The sequence below is a fragment of the Mycteria americana genome, chromosome 10 (genome assembly GCF_035582795.1).
Source record: "Mycteria americana isolate JAX WOST 10 ecotype Jacksonville Zoo and Gardens chromosome 10, USCA_MyAme_1.0, whole genome shotgun sequence".
NCBI classification, from domain to species: domain Eukaryota; kingdom Metazoa; phylum Chordata; class Aves; order Ciconiiformes; family Ciconiidae; genus Mycteria; species Mycteria americana.
Window position 1 is genome coordinate 15,360,481 of NC_134374.1, and position 14,459 is coordinate 15,374,939.

At 45.7% G+C, this 14,459-nt stretch overlaps 1 protein-coding gene across 3 annotated transcripts in view; it reads right to left on the reverse strand.

Moving 5' to 3' along the window:
* MED12 (mediator complex subunit 12) overlaps positions 1-14,459 on the reverse strand; it is a 37,655-nt gene that overhangs the window by 20,159 nt on the left and 3,037 nt on the right. For all 3 annotated transcript variants that reach the window (XM_075513429.1, XM_075513427.1, XM_075513426.1), the window contains exons 4-20: positions 13,813-13,972; positions 12,326-12,501; positions 11,936-12,046; positions 11,126-11,380; positions 8,780-8,926; positions 8,389-8,488; positions 7,797-7,933; positions 6,823-6,954; positions 6,289-6,415; positions 5,418-5,647; positions 4,913-4,993; positions 3,828-4,001; positions 3,405-3,549; positions 2,360-2,478; positions 2,072-2,215; positions 1,111-1,274; positions 728-859 (exon numbers count right to left, since the gene is read on the reverse strand). In XM_075513429.1, coding sequence (XP_075369544.1) covers positions 728-859; positions 1,111-1,274; positions 2,072-2,215; positions 2,360-2,478; positions 3,405-3,549; positions 3,828-4,001; positions 4,913-4,993; positions 5,418-5,647; positions 6,289-6,415; positions 6,823-6,954; positions 7,797-7,933; positions 8,389-8,488; positions 8,780-8,926; positions 11,126-11,380; positions 11,936-12,046; positions 12,326-12,501; positions 13,813-13,972 — 2,534 coding nt within the window. The remainder of the gene's footprint in view (positions 1-727; positions 860-1,110; positions 1,275-2,071; positions 2,216-2,359; positions 2,479-3,404; positions 3,550-3,827; positions 4,002-4,912; positions 4,994-5,417; positions 5,648-6,288; positions 6,416-6,822; positions 6,955-7,796; positions 7,934-8,388; positions 8,489-8,779; positions 8,927-11,125; positions 11,381-11,935; positions 12,047-12,325; positions 12,502-13,812; positions 13,973-14,459) is intronic.

Consider the following 14,459-nt stretch of genomic DNA (forward strand, 5'->3'; position numbering starts at 1 on the left):
GCACTGGAAACACTAATAGGGAGCAGGGGCTGCGAGAGAAGACAAAGTGAAGAACTGTACTGGAAAACAGGGCTGTCAGGAGAATTACCCCTTCACAGGATCATGTAAGCAAAAAGCCAGGGAGTTCTGTGGACTCCATCTCTGGGTTACTAAGGGAGGACTTCCACAGGGAGCTGGTGGGGGCACAGTTCCCAAGAGAAGAACTGCAAGGGGCAGAAGGCCACAGAGTAAAGTAAGCCCACAGGACAGAGCCTGGGGGCAGTATCAGCAGAGCAGAACCTGAAGAGCCAACAGGGGTAGAACGTGGATAAGAAGTGCAAAGTAGCACAGGAACAAACCCAGAACCAAGCAGAGCAGGTTCAGAAGCAGTCCAAGGATTATTAGGGAGCTGAGCACAAGCAGAGAACAACCTTTAGGATGAACTGCTCAGTCAGAGTTTGGTAGGAACAGACCTCTCTACTTCTGTCCTCTAGGAGTAGGGTAAGAACACACCTGTGGAGGTGCAGAGAACTACTGAAGGCAATTTACCAAAAACAACTTGACAATCTAAGAGTCAAGATTATACACTGCATCATTACTGCCTGTAAAACAGGCACTAGTCCCAAGACTTCAGTGCCCCGTTGAGAGGATCTCAGGGACAATCCCATCAAACAAGATCACAAGCAAAGCTTAAGCCAAGGTGCTATACTGATCAGCACCCACTGCATCCCACCTGCCTCAGACTCACCTAAAGAGCTCCCCAAATTTACTTTTGAGGTGACTGCAGGAGGTATAGAGGTCGTAGAGATAGGCCAGGATACAGCGCTCTGCTGAGGAGCCATCTGAGCGGTTCATGCCATGTTTCACCACCCCACACAGACTGTATAGAGACAAAAAAAATGCTGCAGCAACACAGATCTGAAGGAATAACCTCATTACATAGATATCTCCCTGAGCTCACAGAAACAGTGCTCAGGGGTAACATATCCCATCCCCCACAAATTCTGTGAGCTGAACCCTCAGGCACAAAGTTGCTGCCTTTTAGGAAGGACACAGATATATCCCTGCCCCTTACAAGCCCCCAGAAGATACATTGCTTCCTTCCACACAGTGAGGGGAAGATTCCCTTACCCTTCGAAGACCTGAGCCATCTGGTCCTGGTTCAATATAAGGCAGGAGTGGTAGTGCCGCAGCACAGCCACAATGCACAGGCACAAGCTGGTGGTGTAGCTGCCAACAAGGTCGGAGGATTTCAACAGCAGTTCTGCCTCCACCACGCTCAGTTCATTCAGCAACTGCACCCAATGACAGAAAAACCCTTCAACAGCCACAGGGGTAAGGTACGGTCAGAAATGGAGCAGGCACACCACACCCACAGCCTATAGGACCTGCCAGGAAAGGGACCGGCAGGCACTTTCTGCCTAGAGATGTACCCCTGGCACAGCTGGCACCCTGTACTTAGGCACAATGTCTCACTCAGGCAGTACAAGGGGCTGTCACTGCTTGGGTATCAGAAGGCAATTGGGATATGGCCACAGATAGTATCAGGCAGCTTGTTTGGTAATTCTGTCCTGCATAAATCTCACTTGGCTCCCTTTTTAAGGGCTAACAGCCTCAATTCCATCAGCAACCATAGCAAGGCTTCAAGAGACACCTGGCATAGGCTGCAGAAACAGCAACAGGATTTTAGCAGGATCCAGAAGGCAGCCTGCACTGCCATGTGCCAAGGATCCTTTCAGGGGAGCAAGGTGGAAGAGTTGCCAGAGACAGACAATTCCCTTCCCACTCAGAACAAGGCCTTGCTGCAGCCAGGGACAGAGATGCAATGCAAGTCCTTTGCAGACAACCCTGAAGCCTCTGGAAGAATAATCCTCAGAACAGAACATGTAAGACTATCTGCCACAAACAACCTATTCCTAACAGCTGCAGCCCAGGAGCACCACAATGACCACCTCCAATCTGACCACCTCCATGACACAGGTCAGAGAGTCACTAGTGATCCCAGGAGCAGCACAACTATCGCAGCACAGATCTGCTGCCTTTCAGGCTGATGAACCCCTCCCCAGGAAGCATCTGAGCACGCTGCGCTTACCTGGATGGCAAAGTCAATAAGACCACTGATATTGAGTGAATACTCCATCAAGTCAAATATGAACTGCACGTGCTGTACCAGAGGCAGGTGGTATGACATTCCCAAGGCAAAGCTGGTGATCTGTTCCAAGACATTGCGAGATACCTGCAAGACAACACACAGTACCATCTCCCCTTGCAGAAGTCCCTCAGCAGGCCCATCTCCCTTTCCCTCCAGGAATCTGCTCTCGATAACGCAAAGGGACACAGTCAGGGCCCAAGAAGGACAGCAGTCTTGAAAAGTTCATACCTGAGATGTGACTTGGTGCTGATCAAAGTGAGAAAGGTGCTGGAACTTTGCAAAGATATCTTCAGCTGTTGGGAATGCTTCTGGCTTGCTCTTTTTCCGCTTCTGGCCTTCTTCTCCACCTACCAAAGTTGGGAGAATCAGAAAACAGTATTAGGCTACCTTCCTCATCAGAGGAGGACTAGACATCAGCTATCAGCACCTGCCAGTCCCTCAGCAAGACATGCAGCATAGCCAAAAAGCCTGAGTCCCAGACCTTAAGCTGATAATGACCATCTTGAATTCAAAACAATAAACTGCTGAGGAAGGAATTCCTAACCTGAGAATGACAGTAGGGTTAACATCTAGTTTATCCCAAGCGAAGGTACTCCTTGGAAGGGGAAAACACTTTCTCTCTCGATTTAGAGGTACACTGATTCCCTGATGAGAACAGACATTCTGGATTGGAAATGTTCAGCCTCAAAATTTCTTTGTCAGAACACCCCATCGTTTAAAGAATCATCTTTCCATCATATTTCAAGTTGCCTTTCAGGAATCAGACTAAGAGAAAAAAAATTGTAGCCAGATTCTCAGCTGATGGAAGTCAGAGGCTTTCTATTGATTTTGACACAGCTATCCAAATTTCCCATCCTATGCATTTAGCACGTGCCCCAGGGATAACGGCATGCTACATTTAATCAAGGTCTTTGCCAAATATACATAGGCAAAGTCCTCTTTGCTTCTTGTGCAAGGATCTAAATGCAAGAACTAAAGAAAATAAAATTTGAAAAGCCAAAGTTTTGGCCAGGGTCTCACTCTGAACCTGTTATGACTTAACCCTCTTCTGAAGAAAAGTTCAATTAAACAGATATTGTCAGCAGGAAACCAATCGTCTTGCTGGTTAGTACGTTTGGGAACAGAGCACCATTCCAGAGTCTCAGTGACTGATACAGCTTACCAAACACTGTAGATTATAGAAAATCCTTTCACTGTGATAGTCCAGACAAAGGAGCCAGCCAACTGGAAAGACACTCCTACTTCAGAAAGGAGTGGCTCAAGCTCTACTAACCTGTCTCTGCAGTGCTCTTTCTGTTTAAGACTTTTAGAATGTCTTTGGTTATTTTCTTGATCGTATGCCGAGCATCGTCACGTTGTTTTCCAACTCCAAACAGAACTACCAACCGTTGGTTACACTCGTGACTGCATGACTCCTCCTAGGGAACCAAAAGAGACAATTGCATTAACAACTGTAATGCTGAATGCTTTAATCTTGTTTCAACATCTGGATTTCTTAAAGGAAAAGGAAAGCTTCATCTCAGAAGTTGCTCTGGGAGTAAGCAAGGAGACATCTTAAGTAGATCACCTCCTGCAGCAGTGCAGGAAAGCATGACTGCTCCTTACCCACCCACAGCAGTACCACAGGGAAACACAGCAGCCTCATGACCAGAGCACAAGACAGCAACAGGGGAGCCGTTATGAGCAGGTCTCATACCTGAGGAATAGGAAAGTGTGTTGCATACTGGATGTGCCGAGGCTGGTCATACAGGGATGCTAGCATTCCTTCCACAGACTTATCCTTGAGCAGAGGCTTTGCTTCCTTTTCAGGATCTGGTTTCTCAGGGGAAGGGCTGGCTTTAGATTCACAATGCATTGGAGGAGAAAACATCTAGGGAGACATAAGAACAAGAAAAGGTAGTTAGGGAACATGGTCATGCAACAGTGAAGATTGTTGAAGGAAGGTACATCTGCTCAGGCCTAAAAAGGAGCAGGAAGAGGGAGGGTTGGAGAACATCCGGTTCTTAGGGCAATGACCAAGGCAACGTGCTAAGACACTATTCCCATTTCTGCTTCTGGTCCATGTTGTATATTGAGTTAAAAACAACAGGAAATAAATAACCATGACTTAGGATTTTGGGAACAACCCCCTCCACAGAACAAGCGAGGATCCTGGGAAAGCCATGGGAAAGCCACATGGGAAAGCACATCACACCTACTTAACATGTAACCTTGAAAGGCCAGAAATGACTGGATGAATGTAGGTACTCAGGGATTTTTCAACCACCACAAGTTATTTTTATTACTAAGTGCTTCAAAACATTCTGCAACCATGACCTATGCCCATAAATATTATGAAGAACTGTAAACTGAAGAAGTACTGAAGACCACACAGTACGATGATAGCAGACCTGTGTCTTCTCCCAGGTGATCAAGAAAAGCCCTGCCAACAGTAAGTGGTCACTCCCAGTCTCCTGGTGCTACCATGGTCATCCATTTCCCATCCACTTCCAAGCAGCCCACTTCTCACTCTGCCCGAACACTGGGCTGGCAGTGGCCAGAGCGTAGGAGATCCCAGGAATGACTGGGACTCACTCTACTCTGACGGACTTGACCTGCATAAACAGGTTATATGGACCTTTTTGCAGTGTCAGCTGCCTTACAACCCAGCTACTTCCAGCATACTGGCTCTACAGTAGAGAGGGAGTACTCACACAAAAGCAAGGCACATGCTTGTCCCTGGTCCCACTACAACATACTGACCTACTCACTGAGTAGCAGATAGAAAATGCAGGAACATACCGAAAAGTCTGTCTTCTCCATGTCATCAAAGAGCATGCTGGAGTTGTGGTCGATGTCCATGGGCTCAGAAAGACCTGTGTCCTGGGAACAGACAGCTTTACATCTCAGTGATGCACCAGGGAACAAGAGAGTATTTATTTACTACAGCACTCGATGGCCATGTTGGACAGTTAGAGCAGCATGCCATGGTGCCTGACAAGTTGGAGCCTAATACACTGCAAACATCATGGACAGGCCTCACACAGCACCTCATGATATGCTGCTCTGAGCAATGCAAGATTTTTCTATCTACCCCTTTACATTCTGCAGGCCCTTTCCAGCCACTTAGAGCACAGCCTTCTACTTTTGAAATGGAAATGTTAAGGAAATAGGTTGGGGGAAGGAGAAGCATGAGTCGCTGGTACATCCTCCAGCAGGCAATAGCAAGGAGGCTGCAAAGCTCGTAAAAACAGGCAAGCACAACACTGGGACATGTACAGGAGGGCCACGGTGCTTGTGCTCTCACCTCTAACTTGATGCCACTGTTTCCCTCCATCTCCTTCCTGTCGTGCTCCTCAGCAGGGTCATCGAAAGGTGAGGGCGGGCGAGGCCCATGAGAATCCATGGCAAGATCACCCCGGGAGATGAGCGTGCACATGTAGATGTTGTGAGAGAAGACATCATGTCGGATGAGCTCACAGAACAGCAGCACCAGGTTAAAGAACTCCACCTTCTCATTTTCCTTCCCAGGATCAGCTGAAAGGACAGCACAGACAGTCAGGGCTATCAGAGTCCTTCTGCAACACTCTGAGCAACACCAGCCACCTAACCTAGGGCTAGAGAAAGTATTTCTAGAGATCTCAACATAGTAAGTGACTGATAAACAGTTCTGAGATTACAGCAGGGACTAGAAGCAGAAAGCCCAGTTTCAACAGGTGGCAATTAGGCAAGTCAAAAGCTCTCCAGTTAGTCTCACAGACCAGAAGCATAGGACTTTAGCCTGGAAGCGCCTGGAAGTTCCCTGCATCATTCAGAGTTGTATCTTGTCCCCCTTAATCTGTTTGCAGTACTTCCACTGAGAGACTATTCCAGAGCTTTGTCACTTACTAGTTAGAAACCTCCCTCTAGTTCTCGGCCTGAATGAATTCCTGATTAGGCTATACTCATTTATTCTTGGCCAATGCTCTGTTAACAGAAGTGCTTCTGCATTATCTTTCTGTCATCTGGCCCTCCAGGCTGCTTTCCCTCCCTCTCCAAGGTATGCTCTGGATTGCAAAGAAGCCAGAGGAGAATTTACATACATCCAAGACCTATACACAAGAGAACAGCACACAAATTCAAAGTTTGCAGGAGAGGGAAAGCTAGAAACTGGGAGACCACGGGTCCTTATTACATACTTAGCATAGGAGCTTGAGTGTCAAGGAACTGCATAAGGACATCCTGAAAGACAGGAGCGCTGGCTGCTGAGAGAGAGCCCGAGGAGATGGAGCCCTTCTCATCCACGACTTCAGAGTCCCCACATCTCTGTAGAAACAGAAAAAAGTACCAACTGCTGTCACAGAGGAGAAACTCACTATGCATAAACCCCAAAAAAGAAGTCTTCAAGAGACTTTTCCTATCTTGCACTTACAGGAAAGCCACCACACACGTTTCTGTAAACTAATTCACAGTTACCAAGCATGCCAGTACTTCCGCAACGCAATCCCCTGTCTTCAAACGTACACAAGAAATGGGATACACGCCATCCCACAGGCTCACTCATTTATGACCTGTTTTGGGTTAGATGGAGCAAATGCCATAATTAACAGCACCAGTGTTAAGAGGCATTGTGCTGCTCAGCCTTTGCCTTTCAGTGTAATAGTTAGATAATTGTAGTTAGGTAACCTCTGCTCTCCTTTACCGCTGCTAGCCTTCCAGGACTAAGGACTTACCTCAGCCTCTATCTCTGCTTGACGCTTCTCCAGGAGTTTGGCCACGACCATAGCCCTGTGACGTCCAGACCGTTTATAGCTGACAGCCCACTCGCACAGCAAGGCCACCACTGCATCATCATCTGGGGAGATCTGTTGAGATATAAGCACTACAGTGAGAATCTGAGCCAAACAGAAGAGGTGAGCAGTCCTAAGGCTTCAGGTTGGATATAACAGTGAGTCTACTTCTAGTAGAGCACAGCCTGAACTACATTCCCCTCTTCCTAACATGGAGGACAGATGTCAAGATAGAGCCCTCCTGCTTTGTCTCTGCTTTGACTCCACTTTGCAACATGAGGTGATCCACAGCCCTTGACAAATCTCCAGGCTGGCTTTGCTTCAGAAAATCATGTCTCTTCCAGCAGCACATCTATGGAGTGCTAATCTTAGCACAGAGTGAAACACAGCTTCTCGACAGCATTATACAAAGTATGCAAACTACCAGTCCTGCAGCTCACTTCCAGGAATCAATGCAGTATTGGTTGCACTATGGTCCTACACATCATAAATATGTCACCTCCCAGGCTAAGAGGAACTTGAACTGTGCACTCCCAGACTCCCAGGAAGCAGCTGCCAGCCCAGAATTTGACAAGGCTAGCATTTCCTTCTCTCAGACACATAGCATGTCTTTATCATCAATCTGCTATCCAGACTGATGTCTTCCATCAGGAGACTCCCCTCAGTTAGCTATGTGGATTCTCTCAAGCTTACACATATTTGTTAGCGTAGACCTTCTACAGCACAGACCCCCTATTCTCACTTTAGTACCTCCCTAACTTAAGGCTGCACGAAATCCTTTTCAATGGAGATCACATCTCTTGGCCAAAGGCCACTACCTAGTCAGCTCTCTGCAGACACAGGACAGTAACCGTGGAATATAAACAAGAATATAGCCACGTCCAAGACCAGGGCCCAGCAGCAAAGTCCCAAGGCACCTCATGACTGTCTTTGGTTGGACCCAGCCCAAATATCCTGTTATACAAGGAATCCAAAGAGTTGCTGAAGTCAGATCTTTCAAAGCTGTGACTGTCCAGAACTTCTAAAGTGTGCAAGACACGGCCTATAGTGAAACCTAGAAGAGAACAGAGAAGCGAAATGTGTATTTGGCAACTGGTACAACAGACTCTGGAGCAAAAGTTTCTGTGAGCTCATTGCTCAGGAGACTGCCTAAGGAAAGCTGTACCACTCAGGCAAGGGTCCACCTAGCTTAGTATCCTGACTCTCACAGCAGCCAACAGCAGATGTTAGGGGAAAGCATCAGAACATGGCACATATACAAGATATAGTTCTCTTGTACACATTTCCAGCTTCCAGTAACAGAAACTCCCTCTATACCTGGGGAAACGGACCCATGCAAGATTTTGCACTGGAAAAAAGAAAAGAGCCATTTGGGGTTGGTTTTTTTTCACTACTGACAGTAAACACCAACGGCAGCAAACAGGAGAAAAAAGACAACAGCCAGACAGGAGGTTTCTCAGGGTAACACATGGAACACGGGGAGAGAAACTCTAACCTACAGCAAGTTACCTGCTGTGGTTTCCTGGCACTTGTCAAATGACCAGCGAACCTCCACAGCCTGGCCACGTTCCTTTATCTGCTGCTCAATTTCACGCAGCTTTGCCCGAACCTAGAAGCAATGGACTTGTGTAAACATACAAAAGGATGTCTTAGAAGTCCTGTGTACAAAATTATCAGAAAACAAAGAGCGTGACAGTAATTCTACTCAAGGTTAGATTTTGCCCATCTTCCAAGGACATCGCTGTCTTGCTTATAGCAGAATGGGAGCAGTTAATTCCTTGGGAGTGAGACAGCATCTCCAGCTCTGCTTATCACACAACATGAAAAGAAAATCCTGAAAGATCTAAGATACAGCTATTATCCTAGACCAGAAGAGTTCCCTTTTTTGAAGGCTGCTCACCTGCTGTGTAAAGGCTGAATTCCCTCCTGGCATGGGCAAGTTGGATGGGGCTATAGGCAGGTGGTCCAATGGAGAGCCGGTCTTTATCCTGCTATCAGTCAATGAGTAATGCCACACAAGGGCACTTGGGCAACATAAAATTATACTCTGCAACAGATAGAAAAGTCAGTATCATTGAGCAAATCAAGGTCAAAACAATTAAGTCAGATTACTTTCTACAGAAATAACCACTCTTTTACCCTACTGCCCAGGCATTCACCATCCTGTATACATATTTACTATTTGGGGGTTTTTTGTTCTAAGCTCTGAAAGAGTCTTTGGGCTAAAAACCATATGAGAGTAGAAAGGAGTGAACTAGTATTTTTGCTGCACTGAGTTTCTTGCCCTAGGTACGCTTAGGAAGCAAAGATCAGAGTTCCACGTTATCCAAAAGCAGCAACACGTTGCTGCAGAGCTCCCTGCTGCTTCTAAACAGAACTTATGTTCTAAAATTCACACCATCAATGCACAATCCAACCCTCGTGGTCCAGGAGCAGCATTTACATTAGTGACTTACAGCCCCCATCAAGAGTAAAACGTGAGAAGAAATATGAGTCAACAGACCCAAACTCATTATACTATACTATTTAATAATTAAAGTATGATTATAACAACAATACTATTATATATGCATTTTCATTCTTTTACAATCTTGTACAGACACCCACACAAACACAGACAAAACTTCACTGAACAATTCCTAGGATACACCCCTACAGCTTCTGGCTCACAAGGAGCCAGACATTAAGACAGACAGCCAAGGCTGTTTTAAACACTCAAACCAAAGAATCCATCATATCTCAAGAACATTTGAGCAAAGGTTAATTATATACACTATATGCACTAGAAATGCATCTGTTTCCAGCCTGACTTTACCCAGCTCCGACTTGCAACCACTATATCTTATTCTGCCTTAGCCTTATCTACTATCTGCAGACCAGATCTGTAGATCTTCTATCAGAAGAGCTCTTCTGAGACATACTAAAAAATATCAGACCACCATTAACCAATTTGAACTTTTTAAGCAGGTTGTGTTCAAACCCCCAATCAGCCAAATCTTTGAGGTGTATATGCTCATATATTTTCCCTAAACAAAGCTCCGCAAACAAAGGATTTTTATGTTTTAAAAGACATGTTTTATCACACAGAAACTAGAAAAAAAAAAACCTAAACTTTTTAAACTGAAAATGACCAAGAAAGATTTCATAGGAATACAAAGGGGTTATTTATAACCCCTGCATTGCCCTCTAACCCTTGCAGACAGATCTCTACTTCTAGCCAACTGTACTCTAGGAATTTTCTTTCTACCCTGTTTGAGAGCTGGCTGGCTGCTTCTTGATCCTGTCAGGCCTCCTTGACCTCAAGTTTCTCTGTTGACCTGCAGGTTCCCAAGCTCTGTGCTCTCTTCCTCTCCACCCCCTGCTCCACCCTGCACTCTGGAATCTCCTCTGCTTTAACGTGCTCCTTTCCTCCCCTGGAAGGGGCAATCTCCACTCCTTCTGCAGGGACCCACCTGACCTCTTGTAGGAGAAAGACACAACCATGAACATACATGCTGAACAGAACTCACAAGGACAGTAGGGACTGAGTCCCACAGTGACACAACTAGCATTTGCCCTTCAAATGTCTATAAACAAGGCTTCAGAAACCTTGCCTTTTTACCACAAGGTAAGGTTTAATCAATTTCAAGTATAAAGATTATGAGTTTAGAGTCATTCCTTTTCATAGCCTGCTGCCACTCGTGGGGAGAGTGGCTGCATAAACCATTAAAATTCTTCCATAAAGAAGCGTGGAGGGTTGGTTTTTGTGTGTGCTGGTTGTTTGGTTTGAGGGAGTGGGGTTGATTTGGTTTGATTTGGTCTGTGGGGGTGGGTTTTTCTGATGAGGGGTTCTTTGTTTTTAAGAGCTCACAAAATTACAAACCACCCTTTCAGTTCTGGCATAATTTCCTTTCCTAGATGACAACCTGTTACTGACATATGCAAGACGAAATAACCCCTTCTTTCTCATGCCCTCTTCTGCAAAGCCTTCCCAGCCATCTGAGGCACCTGTGAATAGAGCAAAAGGCTCTATTCCAACCCATTTTTCTTGCAAGTCTGCAAGTCAGTCAAGGGCACTGCTACAGCACTGATGTCTGGTACAAAAGCTCTGCAACACATCAGCAAAGACCTACCCTTTGACAATCATGGTTTGACATTTCTGTACTCAGGAAGTTGCTGACTCAGATCGTAATTATTTTTCTGTGATGGCATACAATATAAACTGTCCCTGTTGACCCCACTATCACCAACCACTACTCAAACCTACCTGGAGGATGCAGCTGAGCCCATACACCACTGGCCGGTGCTGGGGGCATAGCAGTAAGTCACTGAAAGGGCTGGGAGGAGGATTCCCTGCAGCTGGCTGAGGGGTGGGAGTTGAAGGAAGAGCATTCCCTGTCTGTGCAGACAGGATGTGGGGTGGGTGCCCGCCAGCACCATCCAGTTGCATAGCAAGCCTGCGGGTGCAGAAGTAGGCCAGACGTCTGGACAGGTATGCAGACTGCACAAACTCTCCAGAGTACTGTAGGGAAGAGGGAGGGGGGGAAACATCCTCATTACAAGCAACACAAGAGAAACCCTTGACCCTCCCAAAGTAGTATATGGTGTGGCACTGCCTTGTAGAGACAGTCCCTTTTTACAGAGAGCTCCTTAGCATCATCGATCACCCACTGGCTACTAAGCATCAGAAAAAGCCTTTAAATGCTCTATGGCAAAGACTTCATGTATCAAAATGTACCCACACCCAGCCTTCCCAGGGCTTCAAAGGTCTGCCTAGAATCTGTTGCAACAGAAAGAAAAGCAGTTTCCATGTAGTGGTGCACAATGAGTCCAACTATCACAGCTATGACATAGGCAGGGATTACCAAGTCCAGTGCAGGGAAACAGGGTAAAGGAGAAAGAAACAGAAGAGAGCAGGATAAAAAGGTATCCTTGCATGAGCTAAAAAGGATGCTCAGAGGGACACTCCCTAGTGTTCTCAGTGCAAAATAGCTCATCATCCCTCAGGTGATAGGAAGGGGACTGACAACAGCGAAGTCAGCACTCTCCTGAAGCAAGCCAGGTACATAGTTCTCACCCGCAGCAGCAGGGGTAGGAGCATTTTCAGAAATTCATCTTCTCCTGACCGTATCTTCTCAAAGCACTCAAGGACCCATGTCAGGAATTCATGCCGGTCCAGCATGCCATCCTGCACATAAAGGCAGACCAAACGGACAAAAGCTGAAGCAACATTCACTAAGGAAAGGCAGAACAGCAGCAGCTGCTTGCTTTCTATAACTGGAAATAACTCTAGGAGTTTGCACAGTTCTGTACTACCCCTGTTCTACTACTGAGCACAAAACCACATCCAGCCCTAATAGTCTATTCACAGAAAGAGAATATCCTGCAAAAGTAAATCACTTTGCATCCACTTCCCCTAGCCCTCCTCTGCTACACCCTCACCCAGCAGCCCCCTCCAGTCCCTCACCTGGAACATGAACATAGCTAGTTTCTCGTTGTAGTCCCACTGCTTCAAAGCTTGTTCCACTTCCTGGGGCATTGGCCCAGACGGTGAACCACAGCCTTGCCCTGGGAGCTGTCTATAGAACTCCGCAACTTTCTGCAGCTGCTCTGACAGGTACTTGGTGATGATCTGTGTCCATTCTGGAGAAGAGGAAACAGGTTAGCAATGAGCACCATGATAAACAGAAGCAGGAAAGAACCAGGCTGGTGCGCAGGTGGAAACCCAAAAAAGTTCCTGTCATTTGAAAAGGACAGAAAGATAAAGAAAGAAAAGTAAGTGCCACAATATTAGTTTTGTTTGTGGCCTGGGGGTGGTAGGGAGGAAGAGGCACCCACAGAAATAGGAAACAAGGGAAAAAACTTCTGTGTTTGGGGGGCAGGGTTACTTTGTACAAGAAAAGTTGGGAAGAAAGATTCCTCAGCTGCAGTTGTTGAGAATTAGCAGGAGAAGAGAAGAGGCTTTCCAGCGGGGAGCAGTGTTAGGCCAGCCTGGTTTAGCATCCTCAATAATCTGACAGACAGCAGAAACGCTGGAAACACTTCAACTCTGAACTTGTTCTTAATCTCTTACAGATATCAGTGTAAAGCCATGATCAATGATTTTTTTAAATAATTGTTTTTACTAAAACCTAACCATATAAGAGACAAACTCGAAGTGACAGCATGATTACGCTCCTCTGGGACAATGCAGATGGCAAAATATGCAAGAACATGAAACAAACAACACTTACAGAGTCAGCAGTAGGACAAATACCCAAAACAACAGGAAAGTAAATGGAATAAATATATCTAACAAACCAATCAACCTCCAGAAACAGAGCTAAGAAGTCTGTGTAATTTTTATACCAAAGATAAACAAGAAGGAAAAAAAAAAAGTATCCATGGACTTCAGCTGCTAATACTGCTTTTCAAAGGAGTGTGGTCAGGTCCTGTAGTCACAGCCATACAAACCAGAAAACAGCCAGGGGAGCTCTCCTAGACCGCAGCAATCTGGAGCAGGCCAGGATGCAAAGGATGTTAAGATATGGGATCCAGTAAGGCTTAATAAAATTGGAATCACAAGCAGGGAATAACATACTGGAATTCTCTGGGAAACATACTTACTCACTTGAGAAGAAGCTAACCAGTCATCGCTAAATTATAATGTTTACAGTCTTTGTACGGTAAGAAAAAAAACAGGTTATGCAGCAGAGGAGCACAGTAGAACTTAACAGGGAGAAAGAAGAGGTAGGCTCTCAGGAAGTATTTGCGGCTGGCAAGACCTATTTTTCAACAGCGTACTCGCACAGACGGCCCCTGTTGTTTTAGACAGTTAGGCACATCAGAGCGCTAGGACTTATCAGCAGGAAACAAGTTTATATGGATTTCCAGGCTACCTCTTACTATTCAAGAGCAGGCTGAGAAGGAAACATCTGGGATGGACAAAACCAGTGCTCTACACAAAGCGCTTACCAATGAAGGGATCAATGACATGACGCTTTTTCACCTTGGTTTCTGTGATGGCAGCATAATAGGCACAAGTCATTTTGATGAGCCAGGCTGCTCTCATTACTGGAACAGTGTATTTTGCCAAATAACCGAAGACCTCTTCCTTCTTGCTAAAGATGGGCACCTGTAACAGAATTGAGAGGGAGAATTGCAACCAAGGATTTAGATGGGAACTATTCCAAAGCAACTACACATGCTGTAGGTGCTGCAAGCTGTGAAAAAGGTAAAAAGGGAAAAGGTACTGTGTTGCTCTCTGTATCTCAAAAAACCTACTGCAAGAATTCACCTCTGGTCAGAAAGCAACAGTACCAGAGCTGCATTTCAGTATAAACAGAAACAAAACAAATTGAAAGAAGACAGAAAACATAATTACATCACTGTAAATCCACACCCTGAATCCCGCAAACAGCTTTGAGGATATCCTCCAGAGAGGATATAAACAACTACAAAAGGTACAGACTAAGGACTGAGTCAGAAACACAGAGTATCTACTGCACAGACTGAAGATAAGACTCTTCTTTTTGTAAACAAAACAGAGTGCTTACAAAAGTCTTGTAATATCATGAGTAGCCAACAGAAGACTGTGAGAAACAGGGAATTGAGTACCATAG